This window comes from Lonchura striata, chromosome 2, assembly GCF_046129695.1.
Source record: "Lonchura striata isolate bLonStr1 chromosome 2, bLonStr1.mat, whole genome shotgun sequence".
In the NCBI taxonomy this organism is placed as follows: Eukaryota; Metazoa; Chordata; class Aves; order Passeriformes; family Estrildidae; genus Lonchura; species Lonchura striata.
Genome location: NC_134604.1, coordinates 84081914 through 84106024, shown reverse-complemented (window position 1 = coordinate 84106024; position 24111 = coordinate 84081914). Strand labels below are relative to the sequence as shown.

General features: G+C 42.0%; 1 protein-coding gene across 1 annotated transcript; it reads left to right on the top strand.

The window, feature by feature from the left end:
* Nucleotides 1–6895: 6895 nt before the first annotated feature.
* PLCXD1 (phosphatidylinositol specific phospholipase C X domain containing 1) lies at nucleotides 6896–23732 on the top strand. Its single transcript, XM_021546635.2, has 7 exons — nucleotides 6896–6980; nucleotides 10535–10677; nucleotides 13918–14054; nucleotides 17280–17408; nucleotides 17955–18110; nucleotides 21553–21736; nucleotides 22971–23732. Exons 2-7 carry the CDS (start codon nucleotides 10566–10568, stop codon nucleotides 23264–23266), a joined length of 1014 nt encoding a protein of 337 aa, XP_021402310.1. The 5' UTR covers nucleotides 6896–6980; nucleotides 10535–10565; the 3' UTR covers nucleotides 23267–23732.
* The last annotated feature ends 379 nt before the right edge of the window (nucleotides 23733–24111 follow it).

The following is a 24111-nucleotide window of genomic DNA, read 5'->3' as shown; positions in this document are numbered from 1 at the left end:
TCACATCTCCTGGCCTGGAATGTGGCTGCAGCCTCAAAGCACTGCTGGGGCTGCAGGACCCCCTGCAGGGATCTCCTTTTCCACCTCCTGCCAAAGTCAGGCAGCTCTGGGATGGGATGGGCTGCTCAGGGCTTGCTCCACTTGGTGCTGCAACACAACTACATGAGGAGATGCACCAGGACCCTCTTAGACAAGGTACCAGCAGCAAGTACACCCTATGGTGTACAGCCCTCTGCAAAGGTATCTGCCTCTACCTATGACAGTAGGAAGAAAGTGAAAAAAATCCCCTTTCTTGAACTTTCTGCTCTCTTGGTCTGTGAATATGGCACCTGGGGACATGGTTTAGAGGTATTGCTGGGCTAAAGGCTGGACTTGGTGATCTTAGAGGTCACTTCCCCAACCTCTAATTATTTTAGGATTCTATGTGATCTCCACAAGAGGCAAGCAATGTCCATTCCTTTTCATTTTTCCTAAAATGCAAGGGTCTGTTAGTCAGGTTATCAAAACATTGAAGAGAAGCTTTGAAGAACCTCATGATATAGTTGATAAGATTTTGCATCAATTTAGCTTGTGGTTTAAAAAAAATGCTGTGGGTAAGAAAATAGGAAGAAAAACTGTACCAGATTAGGCAACTGCATAAATCTTACTTCCCTAAAAAAATTCCTTTCCCCTCCTAAAAACCCCAAACCCAAACCTAAAAAGGAAAAAAACATACCAAAAAAAGAAATAACTCTCCTAGTTGCCAGGTTCTATTTCCTATAAACCATCAATTGTTTGGTTTTGTGTTAACCTCCTTTCCCCCCTAGTTGAGCCCTGACCTTGCTTTCAATAGGGTGCAGAGACTGAAAATATGGGTCAAACCCTGCAGGCTGATACAAAGTTTTGTCTACATCAGAGGACCTGAGGACCATTTCAGGACCAGAAATGGTTCAAATACATTTAGAGCAATGTCTGAATTTTTAGTTGATGGTTCTTATCACACCCATGAACTTAGTGAAATTCTTCCATCTTTCTAGCACAGCTGTTCATATAAAAAAGTCAATAAGTGCAACAATGAGCAATGGATGTGACATCATGTTCTTCACTTGTAACCAGAGAACAGGAAAAACTTGCACTTCAACTTGCTACAAATGTCCTTCCTTCCTGTAGTTTTTAACATGTGTACTTTAAAAAAATGTGTTTATATTCTCCTGTAAGGGAGATTTATTATTCAGCTTTACTAATAGAAATCGATTAGTTCCCATGCCACGATAATTTCAGGTAAAACAGATATGGAGGTATATATCTGAAAGAAAAAAAAAAAATCCACCTTTGTTTTTACAGAAAAACCTGTCAATCAGGAACACCCTAATCCATGGAAAAGCCCTTGTGAAAACAGTCTTCACATTTAAGTCTTGTATAGGATTTATTTTTTATGATAGGCAGTGGATTTTTTCCCTGGTAAAGCATGGTGTGGTTACAAGAGTCTTACTGCATCTGCAGTCCAACAGAAAGAAAAGGAAACATAAAAACAGCTACAGTCAGGTAGGGTTTGGTCACTGCTAGAGCTTCTCTGTGTCTTGCTTGTGACATTCATGCAGTCAGCTGATGAGCTTCCAGTGCATTGGAATGGCTTCTTAGCACTGCTTTTAGTGGAAGGTGGTTTTTTAACATTTTGGGGCTTTGGTAAATATGTTTTTATGGCCAGACAACATTGCAGGCTGATGTTCTACACAGTGATAGCAACACCCCCTAACTAAAAATGCTATGTGGCAGCTTGAAGGGTACTTATTATGCTATAACAGAGTTTTAAGATAGGTGTATTTAGTGTATGTCTGAATACTGATTAATTAGCTCAGGCACAAAAACCCCATAACACAAACTTGGTGGGAAATGTTAACTGGAATGTTTGTACAAACTCTTCCGGAAAAGCTGCTATCCTGGGTGTGCAGGAGTGGGACTACCCTGGTAGCTGCAGCCCTTGTGCAATTTTTCACCTCCACATTCCTGACACAAGTACCAGTGGAAAACTACCAATGGACAATGGAATTTAGGAGATGTGTAATAGAAAAAAAAAAAAAAGAAAAAAAAAAGGCCAAAAAGGCCCAGTAATATGTATCAAGTAGTTTATAAATAACTATGCTATTAGTTACTGCCTTGTGGTAGTGTGGTAGTGTGGGAGGTCAGCATGGTGCTTTGTTACCCTGCAATAAAATAAGTAAATGTAATAAGAGATTAAGTACTCAGGTTATCTGTCCCCTTGGGAAATGTATATAATTTTTCTGTTGTAGATTTTAGCATCTAATATTAGCAATGTCTGACCCAGACTAAGTTCAGCTTCTACCAGCCCTGCACCTAAATCCTCTGCCATGGATGACTTGTGCTGTTTGCAGAGTGAAGTTCTGTTGGAAGATGAACATTTACTGCAGATCACTGCAAATCATGCCTGCATTGCCCAAGACATCCATCCTTGCCTGCTGTTGCTATTGTGCCCCAATAGGTGTGAAATGCAGGCAGAGACCAAAAAGAAGCACCAAGTCTATGAAACTGCAACAGATGCAGCTCTGCAGGTCACAGAACAGGACTGGCTCTGCACTGAGGCTCCAGTTTATCTGATCTGTATCAGCTTGTGAGTCATTGTTGCTGAAGCATGGACCTTAAAAGGTCTTGCTCCATGGCAGGTTACAGTTGACAGTACAAATCAGCAACGCATGGGAGGAAAAGAACTTACCATCTTTAGAAGAATATTCAGTTATTTCCCAGCAATCCACTGTCAACCCAAGGTCACCAAGGTTTAACTAACATGAGAACCACAGGAGTTAAAGTCTGGATGGCTTAAAGACCCAGACATTGTTACCTCCAACCTTTGCCCAGTACTGGAAATTTGTCCCGAAGGACATGGGAGCCTAATTTTCACAGCTGATCACAGGAAGAAAACGAGATGCTATTTATGGTGCTGAAGGACACATGACTCACTCCCTCAGCTTCATCAAAGTGATGAATTTAAGCGCAAAAAGAGTCCTTCCTCCTCCTGCCCATTGTGTGCCACCAAGTTAGAAGCTGCACACAGGAAAGACATGGACAGGGAAGTATGTTGTTGGTCCTGCTTTTCCCAGGGAAATGCTTCAGCTTCATCCTGCCCAGGCAGCTGTCTCTTATGCTGAACTGAGAGCTGCCTTTGTGGATGAAAAGTGTGAGTCTATAGTCACTTCAGCTTCTCCAGGGATTGGGACATCAGAGTAGAGGGCTTTGTTTCTGACCTGTTCCAATTAGGAAAAAAAGACAGAGATTCATGCAGGACAGGGAGTTTCCATAAGTTTGAAGGGTTAGATAACAAACTAATGGCAAAGGGAGGAATGAGGAGGTTTCCTTTCTAGCTATAACTTGAAATCCTTTCTAGTGGACAGGAATGTATTTAATTTTTTGTGTCTGCTCAGCTTCTCTGTTAGGTTCTAGCAACAGTTCTCTTCCAGCCCAGTTCTCTTCTTGCTCATGTTTTCTCAGAGGAGAGTTTTTTTATCACCCCCTTTAAGTTTCTCTTCCTAGTAGAACATTATGAGCAGCCCTCCTGTGCATGTTGGAAGGGCTTTTTTTATCTTGTTTTAAACACTGTTAGTACCAGACATGACGTAAGCTGGCTGTACCAAAAGTATTTTAGGGCGTTTTAACTCTTCTTGTCAATAATGATGTAGTTAAGTTGAAATTAAAATCTCACTTGCTTCTGTTTGAGAGGAAGATTGTTTTGCCTGCACCTTGATCCATGCCCACTGAAGCCTCTCTCATATTGGTAGGAATGGATCACAAAGGAAGAATTTGAGGATTTTTTCCTCATGTTTTTTTTGTTTTAAAAATTTAAATTAAAATTTTTGCTAATAAAATTCAACTCTATTTTTTCCTCTCAGCAACACTGTACCCCATGTCTAATCACCCCAGCAGTATTTTTATCAGCCACCAAATTTTATCACTGGCTTTGCCTGTTGCAAATAAAGTCAGGGCTGTTTCTTCACGGTGGAATTGGCATGCTGCAATGTGTTTGGGCGACCTATATCCCACCCCAATTATTCTGCCTAAGGTTTCCTGCCAGCTGGTGCCCGATTATCAGAGGCACATCACTGATAGGCAGCTCCGTGCACAAGAAGGGCTCCAGACCGCCTCCCATCCTCATCATATCCTGCTCACTGCATTGCAAGCTTGAGCAGCCATTGTGGTCTCATACTCTGGAAGCAAACACAGACAGGCAGTTTCAAACTCTCAGCAGGTTTGGGCTGTATTTTTCTTCCCAGGTCTTTTTATTACCCAGAGTGACCTCTCTGGTGCTGCAAGCTGCCTCCTCGATGGTTCCCCTGCTCTTAGGAAACATCGTGGCTGCTGCCCCTAGATATACAACCTCCTCTCAGAAATATTAAGCTGCATGTTTGTTCCAAAGCCAGAAATTAGGTGAAGGTTGAGAGGACTTATCGGTAAGTCAGGACAGGGACAAATACACATATTGCCCAGGGCGTTGCAAACATCCTCGGAACAAATACCTCAAATCCAGGCAATTCAGTTAAAGCTGTTCAAATGCTGAGTGGTATTTCTTTACATTACAGCATCGCGTAAAGGTGTTCCATATCTGAAAATAAAGAACTGTGTTGGAAGACAAAAGTCTTATGCAACATCTCAAATACTGTACAGTAAAAAAAAAAAAAAAGTCTTAAACCTCTAATTCATCTGAACAAACGAACTGATTTCTCTCAGACTGAGAACATCATATTTTGGTATGCTAAAGTGTTTAAATATACAAAATCCAGTTTAAGGCTGTATGACTCCTGCCTCTGTGACAAACCAACCAGAAATTTCCCTCTGATCCACAGCTGTAAATCAGACCTGCACTTCCATCAGTCCCACACTGATGAATCTGCCTACTAAGAAGCTACCAACTTCAAACCTCTTCAGTATTGAATACTTCAACACTGATAACCTCCTTTTGGGTAAGTTCTTTGTCTTTTGAAGTCTGCCACTTCTTTTTAATGCAGACATTTATTCTGTGAGGAGGGTAAATCTTGTGCTTTTTCATGTCCCTGCTTCCCCATCTTGAAATTTGTTTATCGTTATTTCTGCAAATACTGCTAAAAATTATCCTTGCCTTGACTTGGTCCTCAGAAGACAAGCTTATTCAGGGCTTTAATCATTTGCTGATTAACTTCCTGTCATTCATTGGTTTATGGAATTCCTAAATCCCTCTTGAGAGATTGTGATCTCAGAACTAAACCAAAAGCAACTGTCTTGACATCTCTAGTAATTCCAGTGCAAAGAAAGAACTGAGACACAAACTGAGACTTGAAAGCGTAGGTATTAGAAGGGTCTGGACAGGGCTAGAGATTTCCTGATAGAGTATTTCTGTTGAGGTGAGACCTGCAAGATCATACCCACATCACTCAGAAGACACTTCACATTACTATGGTGTAAAGTCCTGTGTTAAGGCCCTCAGAATAAAATGGGGGATTTCAGTTTCATGGTTCTTTTTGAGTTTTCTGTTACTCATTTCAAATTCACACCAAAAAAGCTTTAAATTTTTTCTTTCCATAGTCATGTTTTGCTTCTTAGTCCAAGCAATTTCACAAGACTGGAACCATGTCTGGCTGTACTGTATTCATCATGGTGATATCCAGAGACTGCCTGTTGTTTTGTCACACCTTCATAGTCTTAACTTTTTAAGAAAATGAAGAATTAAAGTTGACTTTGATTTTTACTCCCAGTCTTTTCTGATTGAAATACTTTCCTATTTATTTTATTCCACAAAGGGCACAATAATACTTCTCTGTAACTGTTCTCAGCTACTTTCTATCATGGTGGTGCAAAACCACGCAGCCATCAGAGTGTCTTTTTTTCCTACCTTCTTCTTCTTTGTGCCTAATGCTACACCTTGGTGCACATCTATTCTGCATCTATTGACAGCCACTTTTGTGATACTCTGTAAGACCTGATATATAAACAGAAGCCTGGACTGATATAATGTAAGCATCACCCTGAAGCCCAGGCAGCCCTGCTGTCCTGGGATTCCCCCATGGAAATTACTCACTGGGCTGACTGTTAACCTGATCTTGCCACCATTGGTACCACAGCAAATTTTGTGTGTACATATACACTGATCTGCCTCATGCAAAAATGAGTTCATGAAAAAGGCCTATCTGGAAAATACATCCTTGCATTAAGAAGCAATCTGAAGTATTGCTAATCCTGGCTACAGCATGATCCCAGAACACTTAGATCACAGTTCCATGGTAGATGAGCCTCTAGGAATGCTGCCCTGTGGAGAAAGGAGAGCTAATCTTCTCTATCCATTCTTTCAGCTGGACTTTCAGCTTATCATTCTTTACTTAGGGAACTGTGCATTTTAGTGCACTTTTGGAACACTAAGGGGTAGGAGAGATCCTTTCTCCATCTCTCAGAGAAGGCTGAGAACACACCCTGCTTCAAGAACAGCACAGAGGACTTGCATGTTTGCCTCTACATGCCATTCACTCATCTAATAACCTCCTGCCTCTTTACACAGAAAAGCCTTTTGAAGAGCTTGCCAAGATTTCTGCCAGGTGGCATCATAAGTGAATTTCACCACAGCTGAGGGCCTGACAAGCTTTGCTGGACAGGAACGTAAGATACTTTAAACACATATATATACGTAAATTTTTATTGTAAGCCTTCTTGCATTAACAGATTTCAAACGGAGCAGCAGCATGGCATACCTGGCGCTTCCCCCGCCTGTCCCTGCCTGCAGGCTCCTCCTGGAGCAATGCCCCATCAGCCCAGAGAGCGGCTCTGCGCTCCGGGCAGCGCCACTCCACCAGAACCACTTCCCCTCCTCTTCTTCATCCCTCCCGCCCGCTCTTCACCTTCCTCAAACCTGCGGCCACCTGAGCCGGGCGGGGCAGCTCCGCCCCGCCTGGGCGCGGGGCCCCGGGCGAGCTGGGGTGCGCACGGCTTCGCGAGGAGCCGGCATGGAAACGGAATCGTTCCTCGGAGTGAGTAAAGCAGCGGCGAGGGAGGGAGGGATGGAGGGATGGATGGAGGGATGCGGCCCCTCGGGGGGTCCGGCCGCGGCAGGCGGGCAGCGCAGCCCTGGTCCCTGGCGGCCCCCTCCTCGGGCACTGCTCCTCACAGGCTTTCCTACAACTCCCGTGAGGGATTTTTTTTAGCTTCTGGGTCGGCTGCAGCGTATGTGTTACTGATGTCATCATGAATGGTTCTTTAATTATATCTGCCTCCCGGAACTGCGTTGGCCGGGGTTTGGCCATGTCCCAGCGCTCGGGGCCGGCGGGGCGCAGCTCCTCCGGGCGAGGGACAGTCAGCGCGATGCTCTCGGTGTCCTGGGGCTGGAGGATGGGGATCTCTAGCGGCTTTGCACGTCTGCGTGTTGTATTGCTTGTTTATTGCATGTGTCCCGGCAAAGTCTTCAAAATGTAATTGCTGCCTGTATGCAGAGCACCCAGGGAATGTCAGGCAGCTGTTATGAACAAGGGAAGCGGGGGGTAGTTAGGATAGGCTGTTCCTGATGGAAGCCAAGTGCCCACCAGAGTCTCTCTATTATTCTCCTGCTCAGCAAGAGGAGAGAAAAATGTAATGGCAGGCTCATAGGCCAAGATAAGGACAGGGAGAGATCACTCACTAGGTATCATCACAAAAAAAGGCAAAGCAGACTCAGCTTGAGGAAAATATTGAATTCATTACCAATGAAATCAGAGTAAGCTAATGAGAAATAACCAGCAAATCTTAGAACACCTACTCCTCACCCCTCCATTCTTCCAGGGTGCAACCACTTCTGATTTCCTGATTTCCTCTACCTGCAGTGGCACAGGAGGATATAGAATTGGGGCTGAAGTCAATTCATCAAGTATTGTCTCTGCTAATCCTTCCTCCTCAGGGGGAGGACCCCTCACACTCTTCTGCTCCAGTATGGGGTCCCTCCTATGGGAGACAGTCCTCCACAGATTTCTCCAATATCAGTCATTTCCAAGAGCTGTAGTCCTTTGTGATCTGCTCACATGTCTGTGCTTGCAGGACTGCAGTGTGTCTTGGTCTTGCTGTTTCTGCTCTCTGCTGGCTTTCCTCAGGCCCACCAGGACACTTTTTGTGAGAGTTCTGGTCCTGCAGAGGCTGGGGCACTGATGGCAGCTGTGCTACCCATGGGCTCTGTCTGGATAATGCCAAGGGATCTCGTGTACAGCTCAGTAAAGGCAATTGCAGGGCTTGATGCCTCTGCAGGAACTTCTTCAGCAGCTGCTATCCTGTCTCCGTGGTGAGCTGGAGAAAGGGACCATCATGGCAGAAACCCAGCTTTTTTCTGTCAGCTGTGAGGCTATGCCTGCGTTAGCCCAAGCAAGGCAGTGAGAGCACATGGCAGGAGAGTGGCAGCAAGCAAACCTGCACCCTTGGATGCATCCCAGGGGTGCTGTCAGTGCAAAGGAGCCTGGGCCAGGACAAGGTGTGACTGCCTGCCAGGGCTTAAGTGTCTTGCTATGGGTCCCTGGGGTGATGGGTGCCTGCTCTGGGAGAGCTTGGGTGGCTTTGGGGTATTGGAGAGCCCCAAAAGCTCTGGAAAAGGAGCTGCAAATCTCCCTACTCAAAAGAGGAAAAGCAATGCTTATAGTCAGGTCTCTATGTCTTCATAAGCACCTGCACAGGACCTGCATAAGTGCTGCCATATGCTGGGGTGTTGCAACCTCACAGCTGCTGTCAGTTTCAGAGCTGGAGAAGAGAGACCATCCAGTCTTTAGAAACAGAAGTGCTGTTTTAAGCACCTGCAGCCCCTGTCCACGCTGATGCTACAGAGTAGCATCAGTAGCATCTCCTCTGGTACAGAGACCAGAGGAGAGCAGCTGTGGGTGAGCAGCGGTGTGCAGTGTGATGAAGCATGAAACAGCAAAAGGTGACAAAATGAGCTGCAGACATCTCTTGTCTGAACAAGGGTCTGTGGGGGACAGAAGCTCATCGCATTGAAGTGCAGAGCCAGAGGATGTGTGAGTTGATCTGCCTGAGATCTGAATATTTTTCCAAGAATAGGAATAGCTGACATGGCATATAGAGACCAGATGTTTCTTTTAGCTCAAAGATGCACTGAAGGCACAGCAAGGCAGGCTAGGCAGGTAATGCTTTGTGCATTGGCTGGTATAAAAGCAAATTCTATCTTTTTGTGTGGTATGGACATAAAACTTTGGAATGCAATTCCTAAAGTTGCCTTTCAGATGACCCTATGGAACTGTCAAAAGAAAAAAAAAAAATGCACCCTGTTTAAGGAAATGTTTTTCACATAAGCACTGTGGCTCCTCCACTATATGAGGGAAAAAGAAAAAGAAAATAAAAAGAAACCAAAACAACCTCCAAGGAGAAACAATCTTGAATTAATGTGCTAAGATGCAGCAAAAGTGACCAGGGACCAGTGCTGGTGTTTGCAGAGTACAAAACCTCAAAAATACATATCTGACTGAGATTGCTGTAGCAGACAAGAAGGAATCATTTACATTGGCAGCTTTTAAAGACAGCATTAAAAAGGAAGCTGTGATATTGGTATTGGTAATCGCTGTGCCATCACTGTGCCAGAAGAAACTCTCACACTAGCTGTGACAAAATAAAGCCTTGAAAGCAGTGAAAAGAAGGAAGGCTCTAATTCCCAGACGACCACCTGAACTGGGGACATCCTAGAGAAAAAAAGCCCAAAACACAGAGAGCTTATTTTTGTGTTCTGCACAATTCAGGAGATCATAAAATGAAAAATGGACAGGAAAACTCTAGTAGGCCCTGGTGATGCCATGATTTCTCATCTGGGTTTCCTCCTCTGGCACTCCTGCATGACCACTGCAAATTTTGCAGAAGATCTTAGAGAAGAACAGTTCCAGAGTAGTTTCAGGAAGGTCAGATCAAACTGATATACTGAAAATACTGAAATACTTATGATCATGGACTTGCAGGGGTGATAAAAACATCTCTGGTGTTCTCCAAAGCAGGACTAAGGAGAGGAAAGTTTCCCTCTTTAATCCCAGATGCTGGCATGATCTGCAAATCCAGTGCCCTGACATCTTTGTAAAAGCTTTTCATAGAGGTACTCCTGTGGCCTTACCTTCGAGGTAAGTGTTCTGTAGGGACCTGAGGGTAGCAGACTTGTCCCAGCCTTGCCATCAGTCCCATTGCTGTGCTCCTGGGACTGCAAAGGGTAAAGGAATGCATGCAGTTCTACACGGGAGGGAGGTAGTCCTTGTGATTTCACAATAGCCAATACAGACAGCAATTTCTCCATACCAATTAAACTGTGTATATTTGTCTTGGCTCAGTTTTTTCTTTCACTTGGTCAGTTTGCAAACCTGAAGCTGGAATCCACCCTTTAGCATTGTTCTGGGAGACAGTGTTATCAAAGGCAGCATATATTGTGGCTGACAAGCTCTTGACATTTTTCTGTAACTACTTGAGAGAAGGGCTGGCATTTTTTAACATCTATAAATTCTTCCTACGCAGGTGCAATGTCATTAATTCAACTGCAGTATATAGAATTGTTTATTGGATTTCTTTTCTTTTTTCCTCCCAGAACACCCTATGAAATCCCAGAGCACATACCAATGGAAGGCCCTTTGCAAACCTTCGTTCACGTGTGCCATGAAAATGGTCAGTGGATGTCACGGTTACCAGAGAAGCTCTGGGATATTCCCCTCTATAACTTAGCACTTCCAGGTAAAGATTAGCTTTTGTTCTCCACGGTTTTGTTAGCTTGCTGTTTAAGCATTGGAATATCCTGTTTGTCCCATTTCAGGATGGCTATGTTTATTATTTGGGTTGGTGTGTGGGGGAGGGTTTGTGTGATGTTATGTGAATAATGTTGGTCTGCAATGTTTGAGGTTTCTTAGAGGGTAGGGGTAACAAAGGAATTTTTTATTGTTTTTTTAGAAATGAAAAGAAAGAGGCACTTTGCATCATCTTGTCAGATACTATTAATAATCTAAGGAATAGCTTATTTGGACAATAATAAAATTTCTCTAATTAATTCTTGTGATTTTCTATGTAATGAAATGCTTCCAGGAGGGGAGAATAAATATTTTACATTATTATTTTTCTTTGTACTGCCTAAAAGAGGCTGTGAAGCTGCAGAAAAAGGAGAAACGAGACTTGTAATTAACATGTTTTTATTAAAGTAGACTGTTAGTTTTCTACAAGATCCAGCTTATAAAAACTGTATTTATTGTATTATGTGAAAATGCATTTAAATGATAACTGTATATTATTAACCTTTCTTTGGTCCTATTATTGCTTCTTTCTGGTGCCTTGATTTTTTTCCCCTCTCATTCTGTCCAAAAAATTTATGGTATAATGTGATTTCACTGACACATGGGGAGGCACTGAAGGACCATCAGCTCTTGAGTGATTCCCTTTGCCTCCACATCAAAAATGTCACTAAAGAAAAGTCTAGCCTGTGTTTTCTCTCACACCTGCAGATGTGACAGGTAGATTGCGGGGAAAGCAGCACAGTGTGTAGATGAATGTTTTATGTAGGCCACAAGATCATAGGTTAATTAATTTAGAGATAGTGTAAAGTTCTTGTCTTCAGCAGACAGAGCCCTGGGAGAATCCAAGAATTGTAGTGTTTTGGCTTTTTTCTGTCTGTTGTGAACTAATGGAGTGTGGAGTTCCCATTAAGGTTGTAACCAAGAAAATGATTTCATGGAGGCTTCTTAGATAATGTAATTTGAATTGATGTTAACTTAAAAACAAGCACATTTCTGTTTAGGATAAAGCCTATGTAAGGCTTTATATATTTAACTATCAAGAGAGGAAAAAAGAAAATACATATCTGTCTTATGACTGATGAAAGAAAGTAATAGTCTTCTCTTTTCTATTTTTGTTCCTATTGCAAAAATCATTCAATGCTCAGTGGGATTTTGTTGTGCTAGAAAAGGAGCCATATTGTTTCTATAAGACTTTCATCTGGTGTTTCTTGGCCATCATAGAAAGTGGAGAACCTGCTGATGGGTTTGTTTGCCTTCCTGGCCCTTTTCCGAAGGGTGACCATGTTATTCTTGAAAATGTTTGTTGTTCTTGTGAATATGCCTGCAGGGAGAACAGGCATGAAGAACAATTGAAGGCATGTCCATTTCAGCAAACATTAGAGGACTTTTACAGAGCATTGCAGGCTATTGGCTTGGAATATTTTGGTGTCTGTCCAGCTGACCTACAAAGCTGATCTAGCCCAAGTCAGAACACAAACAGATCAAGACCAACCAGGTCAAGACAGCACTGGCAGGTTTCCAGAGGGAGGAAACCCAGTTTGGAAGCTTATCTCATAGAAGGCATGCAAGAAACATGACAGAGTGGATTCTGACAGCCTGATGATGAGACAGTGGCACATCTCATTAATTAGTGTTGTGCTTGCACCAGATTCAGCACAGTGCTGCTGGGGAGGAGTGGATTCAAGGTCTGGAGCTACCTGGCTTGGTACTAACTCACTATCTTTGCATCATATATGTTGTGTCATGGATGTACCCATCTTCCTTTCATTACTGTTACTCATGACATCACACAAGACTAATGAGTAAAAGATTACTATCCGTTGGCTGGTTGGCATCCACAGATGCAACACCCATCAATGGAATCCTGCTCATCTCTCTCAGACATGGATATTTAATAGTTTGACTCGTACATCTTCTAAAACATACTTCTTTTATTGCCTGCCCTCAATACTGATCTTCCATTTGCAGTAAGTGTGTTTTGGGTGTTTAAAGCAGCAAAATAAATAAAAAATGGCTTTTAGAAGGTGAAAAAATTGAGACATCAAACTATTATTGACAGTTCCAAAGAATTTTTACTTCCAAACCAATAATTTTTACTTTGTTTGCTAGAAATATTATCGCTGGCACCAGTAAGACTGACAATTCAAGAAAGCAGTTCCTAGCACCAGTGAACAATTAATTTGACAGAAGACTTAAACCCCAAAATGATAAGCAAATTCTTTGCAGATACTTTGTTAAGATCCAAGCAAGTCACTTCACAGAGTTGTTAGCTTTTCTTACTGATGCTTTATAAAACTGGAAGAAATAATGGAACAGAAAAGCTAGCAAAATCACTGGTTTCCTGTCATGATGAAATTGTGAGTTGCAATAGTTTCATCTAAACATGATGCAAGAGATGTGTCAGATTTATTAAGACTCCAAGGAAATAAAATATTTGGGCAGATTGGTCCTGGCTCTGATGCCTGCATAATTCCCTGTGCTGGAAACAGTCAGGTAACTTTTCAAGTCCATCAAATGAGGATCTTGTTCATCTTTCACTCTTAAACTTAGACTTGGATTTGCCTCAGAAACCATCAAGCACCCACCTTGTTTGTTGTTTTTGTAGGGGTGGTGGTGTTTAGTTCAGAAGGACATTTTTAGATATTTAAGATATAAGTAGTTAAAGTGCCAAGTTAAGTACTGGTCCAGTCAAAGGTGTAAGAAGATGAATTTGTTATTTCAGTCATATTTTCCTGTGCAGAGATGAGGGTATTGGACAATGAAATCCTGCATTTGCACAACTCTGAAAACAGGACAATTTGTAGATAAATTCAGCCTTCAGCTGAATTTTTTCACTATAAGAATGTTTTCACGTCAAGATAATTATTTTGAGGGAAGATACCATTTGAAACAGACCATTTTATTGTGGTTTGGGGCAAACAACAGCGATGTGTAATTTAGATGGTTTACTGAAAAGTGTCAATGCCTTCCTTTCACAAAGATTTCACACTAAACTTATTAATGTTACGTGAACAACCTCTGTAGACAATTCTACCTTTTCGCCATAACTACAGAGGCTATCAGAGAATATAGGTGTGTGGCTTGCAAATGTGGTGGACTTATCAGGTGTGCACATGAAATGTAGCCATGGCATGTGGTCTTAAACAGTTAAGAAATGAGATTTCTGTACATTCATTTTTGTATTCTACAGGGAGTCACGACACTATGACCTACTGTTTGGATAAAAGCTCTGCTGTTAGTGGCAATGAGTCCAAGCTGGTGAAGTTTTTAAACAAATGTCTGCCCTGCATTGTGCACCCCATTATCATGAAGTGGTCTATAACACAGGTAACCATCGTCTGGCGCTTCTTGCCTTGGCAAAGTTGAAGCTCGTGCAGCAGGGCTGAGAGTGTACAATGACAGTATAGCCTGCTGCCCAGAAATCTGTGCTGTCATGAGATGCTATGCTTGGGTGCTGTGGTTTAACTGCAGCAAGCAGCTCAGCCCTGCACTGCTGCTTCTCGCTGCCCCTGGGTGAGCTAAGGGATGGAATTTAAGGATAAAAGCTGGAGAACTTGTGGGTTGAGATAAAGACCTTTTAATAGGTAAAGCAAAAGCCACATGTGCAAGTAAAGCAAAATAAGGAATTAATTCACCACTTCCCATGGACATGTAGGTGTTCAGTCATCTCCAAGAAAGCCAGGCTCCATGGCGTGTAACAGTGTCTTAACAGGACAAACACCATCACTCTGAACATCCCCCCTCTCCTTCCCCTAGCTTGATATGATGAGCATGACTCCTTATGATGTGGGATATCCCTGTGGTCAGTTAGGATCAGCTGTCCTGGCTGTGTCCTCTCCCAAATTCTTGTGCACCCCCAGCCTCCTTGCTGGTGGGGTGAGTGGCAGAAAAGGCCCTGACTTCATGTAAGCACTTTTCAGCAGCAGCAAAAACAACCCTGTGTAATCAACGCTGTTTCCAATACAAATCCAAGCCACACTTCCATTCCAGCAAATATGAAGAAAATTACTCTTTCTAAATCCAGCACTTTGGAGTATGAGATAGGAGCCATACACATCTGATCATCTTTTCTGGGGAAAAAGCATGCAAGGGGATGCAGGGATGATATTTAAAGTTGTTTAAAGCTGACCACTTGGTACTAGAAGCCATTTTTCATGTTTATTGTGGTGGTCAATAACATTCAATATTAGTGAATAAAATTAATGAATAAGAAAAACAGAGTTTTTTTTTCCTCTTGAACTTTGTTCATGAATTTTGCTTGTCATTTTAGCTGTCACTGTTCTGTGAGATGTCAGTTGTTCAGTTGTTCTCCCCACTTACACTGGGTGTTTCACCAGCAGCAGAAAGAGAAGAATCCCTTATTGAAGGGATTTTTTTTTTTCCCATAAAGATTAAGAGAGTGAAGATGTGGTCCATCGCATAAGGTTTAGTTAACTTTTTAAAATGTGCAAATATTAAGCTAGTAGCTATCTCTTTGTTCCTCATAATTGTATGTTAAAGACAAAATTGCAGATCATGATTTAAGCTACAGCTTTTGAAGATTCTTCCAAAGAATAGACTTTCCTGAAGTCAAAGAGGTACGAAAAATCTTTCTATTTTTGTTCGTATTGAAGGAGTAGTTCATGATTAGATAATTAAAGGGAATAATTAGCATGCAATAAGCATGCTAAGGTTGCTTTTGTTTGTTTGAGCAGGTCTGGCAAACTGGAATCTTAGACACTACCAGGTATCAAATATGAGCTGGCAATCATGAGCTGATGTTGAAGGGCACTTGCTTAACACAGATCCTTGTTTATTTTGAGCTGCTTTTTTGGGGGGGCTTTAGCCAATGAAAGATTTAGAAACCTACTAATGTGTGGGTTTCTGTCTGGCAAAGTGACCGTGTTGGTGACAAACAATCTCTTAACATCATTATAATAATTTCGTGGTCCAAACCCAGTGTGACATGCAGGAAGTGGCCCAGTGCTGATAAGGAAGAGGCACAGCTACAATCCTGCCCCTCCTTAGCTCTGCTGTGCTCCAGTTATCTATGTGGGGAGATGACTCCACTCATTGGAATGCAGAACAAACACTGGGGAGCCCTTCTGATGGTAGGATGCACAAGTTCCTGGATGGCCCAGTGCCTGGGAGTTGCCTGCTTGAGCTCCAGTTGTTATGGCTGTCAGGCTAGAGGGCCAAATGTTTCCTTTGTAATGGCCATGTAACTTCCAGTCATGCCCTGGATGCCTGGTGTGAGATTGCTCCTCAGGGCTTCTTTTTGAATTTTGCCCTTTATGGGGCAATGTTCACACTGCCTAATTCAGTATTCAAACCCAGGTCACTAATTAGAGACTCTAATTTGTTTGATTTCCCTGTGTAGTCAACAGATAAGAAATGAATTAATCTGAAGGGCAGTTCAGAACAGCAATTTCATTTGGTGCTTTTTCTGGCCACAGAGGTTATAAATGACCTACAGCCATGTACGCTCCCATCTCCAACATACTCCAAGCAAAGGGATGTGGATCATCCCTCCGACTGCTTCAGCCTGGTGGAGACCAAGCAGGCCCAGGAGGAGCTGTGCCCAGACCCACTGCACCCCCTGAACTGGGGCACGCAGGGCTGCTCTGGTCCAGCCCAGCCCCTTGGGCACAGCCTGGGCAAGCTAAATTCAAGTCCAAAGAGCAGGAAGTTAGGGGGTTAAACTAAGCAAGGTGAGCATCCTGCCATGTGCCTAAAGCTACAAATTTGGATATTCAAGAGCAATGCCTTGTACTGATTTAGCTTTCACTGAATCCTTTCTAACTTAAATCAGTATCATGCATGGTTTCTGCAACATAAATTTTTATCCCTAGCAAGTTGAACTAAGATGAACTAGTGTTTAAACATATTTAATTAAATTGATTCTATTTTCTTTTGCTAAGAGAGTCTTGATATAAGGAAAAGACATATAATTTGGAACTTCATGCCTCAGAAGCAGCTTTATCACCTGTTCTATTCAGCCCTCAAATCCAATGGAAGTGCTCTGAGGGAAGTGGATTTATAGGAGTGCCTCTGTTTTGTAGGACTTCTACAGGTTAATTCAAACTTCATAAGAAACTATATCTTGAAAAAGAACAACAGCCAGTAGCTTTTTCTATTTTTGTTTTTCCTTCTGTTGCGGATATGTGAGGTCTGCAGAGACAACCATGGTAAAATCTTTGATCTAATAAGATAAATACAGCGTTTCTAACTTGCTGATCCTGCAATTATTTTTTAAATGAATAGTTGTGTGAAGAGCAATCATGTATTTGTGCACAGGTTAATTATCTTTAACTTTCAGAACACAACAAGGGCAACTGTCTTAAATTAATCTAATCTGTACTTGCAGTTTGTGCTGCAGGGAAATTGGAATCCCTCTTGTCAGAGAGCAAAATTCTTCCAAGTTGCAATTTGGTGCCATACAGTGACATTTTAAAGATGAAAGACGTGAAAAATGCCAGAGGTCTAACTTTGTACCCCTCTTTTAGATTTCTAAACTAAAGAAACAAATCTCTTTCAAGCTCTCAGGACCTTTGTCTTCTGTTTCACTTTCAGGTCCTGACTGTGACAGAGCAACTTGAGGCTGGAGTTAGATACCTGGATTTTAGGATCGCCCACAAGGCTAATGATCCTTCTATGAATTTGTACTTTGTGCATATGGTTTACACAACTGTTACTGTTAAGGTATTTTCCTTACCTTTGTGATGGCTATAAAATCAGTGCTATTTTTTCATTTAAGGGCCATCATAATCCAGAAATGCTGGCTCAAGGTCTTCTGAGTAGATTATTTGTTTTTCTTTTGTGAGGACTTCAAACTAGAGAAAATCAGCAGGGCTGGAAGTTAGTTTCAGCACCTGCATGTGATACTGGAGCACCAATCTTTTCTTCATTCTCAAACCAGACTCTTTGTGCCTGCTCTCCACTGCCTATCCCCTACCACATGCCTGATGTTCTGGGGTTTATCATGTGTTGTCCCAGGATGATACACATGGCATTCCTGTTTCCCTGTGTTTGGAAAACAGGGAAAGGAGAGAAGTTGTTAAAGGGAAGAAGGCATTAAAAGCCCTATATAATTACAGAAACTGATTTTTTTGTTTGTTTTTTGAGAAAACACAGTTTTTCATTATTGTGATTGTGAGTCTGCTCCACCATCACTGCTCTGTTGATTGTATGTCCTTGCCCCTGCATAGCACAGATAACTTTCTAAGCTGCCGTATCTCTTTCCTGTAGGATATTCTGAGGGAAATATTGAGGTGGTTAGAAACTCATCCTCAGGAAGTTGTTATCATAGCCTGCAGGAATTTTGATGGATTAACCAAAAGACTTCATAATCACCTTGTTGCCTGTATAAAAGAGATTTTCCAGTGTAAATTGTGTCCTAGAAATGTAAGTATGAAATCCTTTTTTTCTCATTTTAAAAGAATGATACACCACAGTGAGATCTTTGATTGCAAATTTTTAGATATATTCTATTTTCACCATGTTTTTAACCTCAGAAAGGTACTTTTTGCTGCATCAGAGATAGGTCATTACCTAATAGAACTGAGGAGATAAAGCAAACCTGCATTCCACAGTGTGGAGGAGGGAATTAAATTTGATTGTTATGTTTGTTGAGTTGTGGGACAATAGTAGAGACAACTGTCATCCATTGTCCTGTCTGAGTTTTCTTGGAAAGGAAAGGGGAAAGAAGAGAGAAAAGAGAGGAAAATGAAAGAAAAAAGAAAGGAAGATAAAAGTTGTGCATCTTCTATATTTATAGAATCTAAAGAATCCATTTTCTGCCTTTTCACAGCAATAATTATAAATAAATTTTAAAATTAATTTTTATCTATTTAATTTTTTTCTATTTAAAACAGTTTAGATTGGAAGTGACCTCTGAAGGTCATCTGGTCCAACACCACCATGCAAAGTAGGATCAGCTTCTAAGTTACGCTGGGCTGTGCCCTGTTCATTCTTGATTATCTCCAAGGATGGAGATTTCACAACCTTTCTATGCAAAATTTGACTGCTCTCCCAGTAACTGTGTTTTCCTTCTCTATCTGATCAGAATCTCTCTTGTGTCTGCTGACTTCCATCCTTTGCTGTGCATATCTGAGGAGTCTTCTCTAAATTTCCCACTGCATATTTGCAGATGGCAGTAAAACTGTCCAGTCTTCTCTTTTCATGCTGGACAGACTCAGCTCCCTCAGCCTGCCCTTGTGTGTCATGCTCCAGCCTCTGCTCCAGCCTCTGCTCGCTCTGGTTTCACTCACTGGTGTGCTGCTGGATTCACTCCAGCTTGTCAGTGATTTCTTTGTACTGGGGAAGCCCCAGCTGGAAACAATACTTGAGTTGCAGTCCCACAACTGCTGAATAGAAGGAAAGATCCCCTTTTTTTCATTTGCTGTCTGTGCCTTTGCTAATAAAGCCCAGTTCACAGTTACCCTTTGCCAGGTGAGCACTACTGGCTCATGTGCAGCTTGATGCCTACAAGAATCTTTAGGTCCTTTTCTGCAAAGCAGAACCTTGCCAGCTTCCACCAGTCTGTCCTGGTGTGTGGGGTTAATCTGTTTAGGACTGTGCATTTGCTTTTGTTGAGCTTCATGAGGTTTCTGTCAACTTATTGGGGTCCCTCTCTGCCCTCAGTGAATTTCTGGTGGCATTGACTTTCCTGGTGCTGACCTCCTAACCAGTCTTACAGTTACCCATATCTCCAGAAAAGCCTTAATTTAAATAATGAGAAAATATTTGATTGCTAGATTTTAGAAGTTGAGACTTATAGCTTCCTCTGTTTTTTAAAAGGTGTGGGAGATTTTAGTAGTTAAACAATTAACATTTCAAAGATGCAGAGGAACAGAGGGTGTTCTCTGGAGAGCTCAGTGGTACAGGAGAATGATGACCCTGTTTGTGATTCAAATTCAGCCTTTGAAGCTGGTGTATCAGTAACATGTGAATATTACCACTTCAAAGCAATTTGTAAAGCAGAGTTAAAATAGAACAATTCTCAGCAAAACTAGGGGATTCTGAATATTCAGGCCTTGGCTGAATAACTGAAGACCTGAGTGACACTGTTCTATTGTTTCCCCAAATAACTTGAGTGTGTAAGTTGTGGATGAGCAGAGATACTGGAGAAGGTGGTCAAATATGCTTTCAGACACACGGCCAGCTCTTAAAAAGGAGAAAGGTACTGCAAAAGGGGCAAGTTACGGATGACAATTTGATGAATGAAAGTATTGAAAGAATGGTCTGAGATCACTTCATGGAAGAAACAACATTTCTGAGTTGTGTCCAGAAGGATGGAGGAAGAGAACTGAAGAAAAGACAAGCCAAGTACTTCCCTTGAGTAGGAAAACTTTATATCTATGTGGTCTGTGACCAGCACAATGGATCTCATAATTTTTGCTAGTGGTACCATTGCACATTAGGCATCTGTGGGGCTTTTCAGGATCACAGATTTAGATTTGCCATCAAATATCCAAGTGCTTGCTGACTCATTAAAAAATAAACTGCTACCTACTGCCTTTCAAGACTGCATCTCTGTTGTCATACAGAATTAAGTGTCAAAGTGAAGCAGCTGCTCAGGCAAGGTCTGTATGTAGTACTGGCACAGGCCACAGCGTGACAATATTACACTGCATTTAAAATTTTAATTGTCTTAACTATTCGAGGTGTATTCCTTTGATCTGGATTACTAGGGTTTAAAAATCCCTTGTTAGACTTTCATTTCTGCTTTGTTTGCAAAATAAGCACCTGTGTTCACATACACATCTCTGGTAGCTTTTTTTTTTTTTTGCTTTTATTGCACATTTTTGCTTGTTTGTTTAAGAAGTTCCAGTTTTAGAAAGACAGCTGAAGTAAAGCAAAGGCTTCAGTCAACCACAGAATTTTGTAGCTTAAGAAGCTCGTGCCTTAATTTTGCAATATTAACCAACCTAATGGAAGCTTGCATTCTCTCTTTGTGGATGAACTGAGAGGGATTAATTAAACTCTTAGCTTTCTTCAAATATTTACATTATTAATTTTCAAGTGCCTTTGGCTTTTATTTAAGTTAATAACTTAACAGGAACATCAAAAAGCCACCATTTCTTTTTCACAACAGCAAATGTAGTTTTTAACCACAACATTCTTAGAAAAAACAATGCCCATTAAATATGTCGGTTTTGCAAATAAAACTAGTCAGAGGGCACCATTTCTCTCCAAGGGTAACTTCTGAGGTTGGAAAATGCAATTTCATATTGAGACAGCTAAATTTAACAGCTGTTTTAGCCCATCTGTTCTCTGATAGAGAATATGTCTGACTCAGGTCTTCTCTCTCAATTAAAAATGTCTGGAGCATCCCAATTTCATAAACTTTCCACTTAGAGAAATGAGAATTGATGTAGCTTTTGGTGACTCACATTTAGACTTACCAAGTTTTAAGCAGTTCAGGTTTCTTTGGAGGTTACTGTGCTAAATTTGCATCAATGTGCGGAATCTGCCGAAGTGATTCCTCCTTTCTCTCTCTCTCTGCATTCCTGCAGCAGATGGTCTCTATCTTCCTCCCCTAACAAACTTTCAGCAGTGGCTTGTGCATGAGGGCTGACACAGGGATGTTTTCCTATTGTGCAGGTGTAAGACCTTGAGTTACATACATGATCACAGTTGTATTATTTGAGGAAGGGAGGAATTTACTGAAACTCCTAGAGTCCTATTGCTCTGCAGCTTGTAAATCAGCCCATCACCTACTGGGCTGCTCATTTAAAAGTTTTATCCGAACTGAATCTGTGCCAAGGTGATGTCACACATCAGTATTTGGACTTTGGGAACACTGCTATGTTGCTGATTTCAATGTGGGCATGCTTCCTTTTAGGTGGTGCCAACACTGCGGACCATGTGGCACCTCGGCCATCAGGTTATAGTCTCATATGAAGAGGAGGTGGAGCTGGGAAAGCACTGTGAGCTGTGGCCCCCCATCCCATACTGGTGGGGAAACAAAACATCCACTCGTGCTCTTATCCGGTATTTGGAGCTCATGAAGCGCGTGGGCCGGCCAGGTAGGCACGGGGAGTTCACTCGGAGGAGAGAAGGGGCACTTACAGCAATGCAAAACAAGTAGGAAGCTGGGCAATTGTTGCCTTATGGGATATAACCACTCAGTGTGTGCTGTGTGCCCATGGCTGCTGAGTGCTCTGCCCGCCCCTGGGCGAGTGCGACGCTGTCCTTGGCAGCGTGGATGCTGTCAGTGTACGCGCACGCAGACTACAGAGATTGCGGCGGCCACCTTGCTCGTGTGACCCACAGAAAGGGAGCCCTCAGTGCAGACCCATTAGTTGGCCCAGTTGTGCCCACCTCATGGGCAGGAAGCTGCTTCTTCAGTCCAGTCCTTGTCGCTTTAGGCAGCAGAGACGGTGAGAGGAGTACATTCCACTAGCCTTGTTGTTAAAGGAAGCCCCTACAAGGTTTCTCTATGGGGAGACCTTATCACTCTCTACAGCTACTTGAAAGGAGGCTGTAGCAAGGTGGATATTGGCCTCTTCTCGCAGGCAACCAGAAGAGGGAATGCTGAGGTTGGAAATCAAGAAGAATTTCTTCACTGAAAGGGTGGTTAAGCATTGGAATGGGCTGCCTAGGGAGGTGGTGGAATCACTATCCCTGGAGGTGTTCAAGAAACAATGGGATGTGGTGTTGTTTGGTCAGATGATGGACTCGATGTTCTTGAAGGCCTTGTCCAACCTTAATGTGATATAAGAGCAGTATGAGAAGGGTGTAGCTGCACATTGCACAGCAGCACTCAAGCATGCTGGTGTAGTGTAATCTGACAGAGGTTCAGTTCAGAACCCCTGGCACGCGTTTGAAGTGAAGGCACAGCGTGGTGACGAGGGAGCCGTTTCAGAAGCACACTCCCCAGCCGAAGGGTGCACCCTGTGCTCCCATCCACCGCGGGGGAAGGCCAAGCATTTGGAAGCAACCCTCACAGAAACAAACAGAGGAGTAATTTACAGAGGAGGACTAGTCAGTGGAGAACCTTTAGACTGCAATGATTAACTAGACAAATTTAGCTAAACTGGAATGTTTGGATAACCGAGCGTGGCTCAGGAATTGTTTACTACAGCATGCAGCTGCCACAAGGGGAAACAGTTGTAGGGACATGCAACAATACAGAAAGAGTGTGAAATTAGTATTTTAATGATTCCCAATGGAATAAGATGTGAAGGTAATACAATACTGAAAAGTTTCTCTTCTCCTCAAAAGAGTATTTAATGTGTCACTTTCTGATTTTTGTTTCAGGAAAATTCTTTGTGGCAGGGATTAACCTTACTGAAAATTTAAGGTATATTCTTGTACACCCATTTGGTTCATTGAAGAAAATGACACTCCAGAGTCTTCCATGTTTGAAAATATGGATAAGGCAGCAGTATCCAGGACCAAAAAAAAAATGTATTAACATCATTGCTGGAGACTTTATAGGAAACAATGATTTTGTCAAAGATGTGATAGAACTTAACACAAAAATTAATCCTCCATTGCACTGTCAAAGTGAACTGGAACAAATAACATTTAATTCTCATCTTCTTAATCTGTGAAAAGTAAACAAGGCTTTGTCTGCATTTATTGTGCCCTGCTGTAAACATCCTGACTCTCATAAAGGTCCAATTAACTAAACCCAGGAATGTCTTAGTAGGAAAAGGTCTCAACATCATCAGGGTTTTGAGGCCTTTGGACAGAAAAGAGGGCAGGTACCTTGCTGAAGTCTCTAGAGAACTATGGCATAGGTGTAATTTTTTTGGAGATGCTTTGATTCTGTAGCAGCTGTCATTACTGAAAGTCCCAAGAACTCAATCTTATTTTACATAGGACTAAGAAGGAGGAAAATGTCAGTAGTTGCATGATTTATTGGTAAGATGTTCTCATTCTGACAATTGTAAGGATATTCTGCACTACTTGCCACCCAAATTCTTACTCTTTTATATCAGTCTGAAATTGACTTGTTGGTTTTCATAGTTTCTGTTAAACAAAAGGAACAATTAAAAATATTTTTGATGTATCAGAGATGCTGCACTGACAATCAAGTTTGGAATTATTTTTATATACATACCAGTGTGCTAAGTATCAGTTGTGAGCTACCTTAAGAACATGATAGCTCCAAAATTATTTGGAATTTTTAAGAGGTAATTGAATTTGCACTTAATCATGCCAGTTCTGCAGGGATAAAGATACCAAAATGAAGCCCTTACACAGTTTGTCTGTGGTAGTTAAACATTTTACTAGGTGTTGACTAAGTATGCCTTACAATGAAAATAAACAAGAGGAAACAAATTCCTGATCTTAACTTGAACTGCCCTAGAAATACAGATTCTTGGCTTCTATCATGCTCATTTGGGGTTTCACACCTGGTCTTTTATTTAGCTATTTTAGTAGCTCTGTAATT

Coding starts and splice junctions, on each gene's coding strand:
- PLCXD1 (XM_021546635.2), top strand. CDS start 10,566: ATGGAAGGCCCTTTGCAAACCTTCGTTCACGTGTGCCATGAAAATGGT. Junction 10,678..13,917: donor CTATAACTTAGCACTTCCAG/GTAAAGATTAGC, acceptor TGTATTCTACAG/GGAGTCACGACACTATGACC. Junction 18,111..21,552: donor GTAAATTGTGTCCTAGAAAT/GTAAGTATGAAA, acceptor GCTTCCTTTTAG/GTGGTGCCAACACTGCGGAC.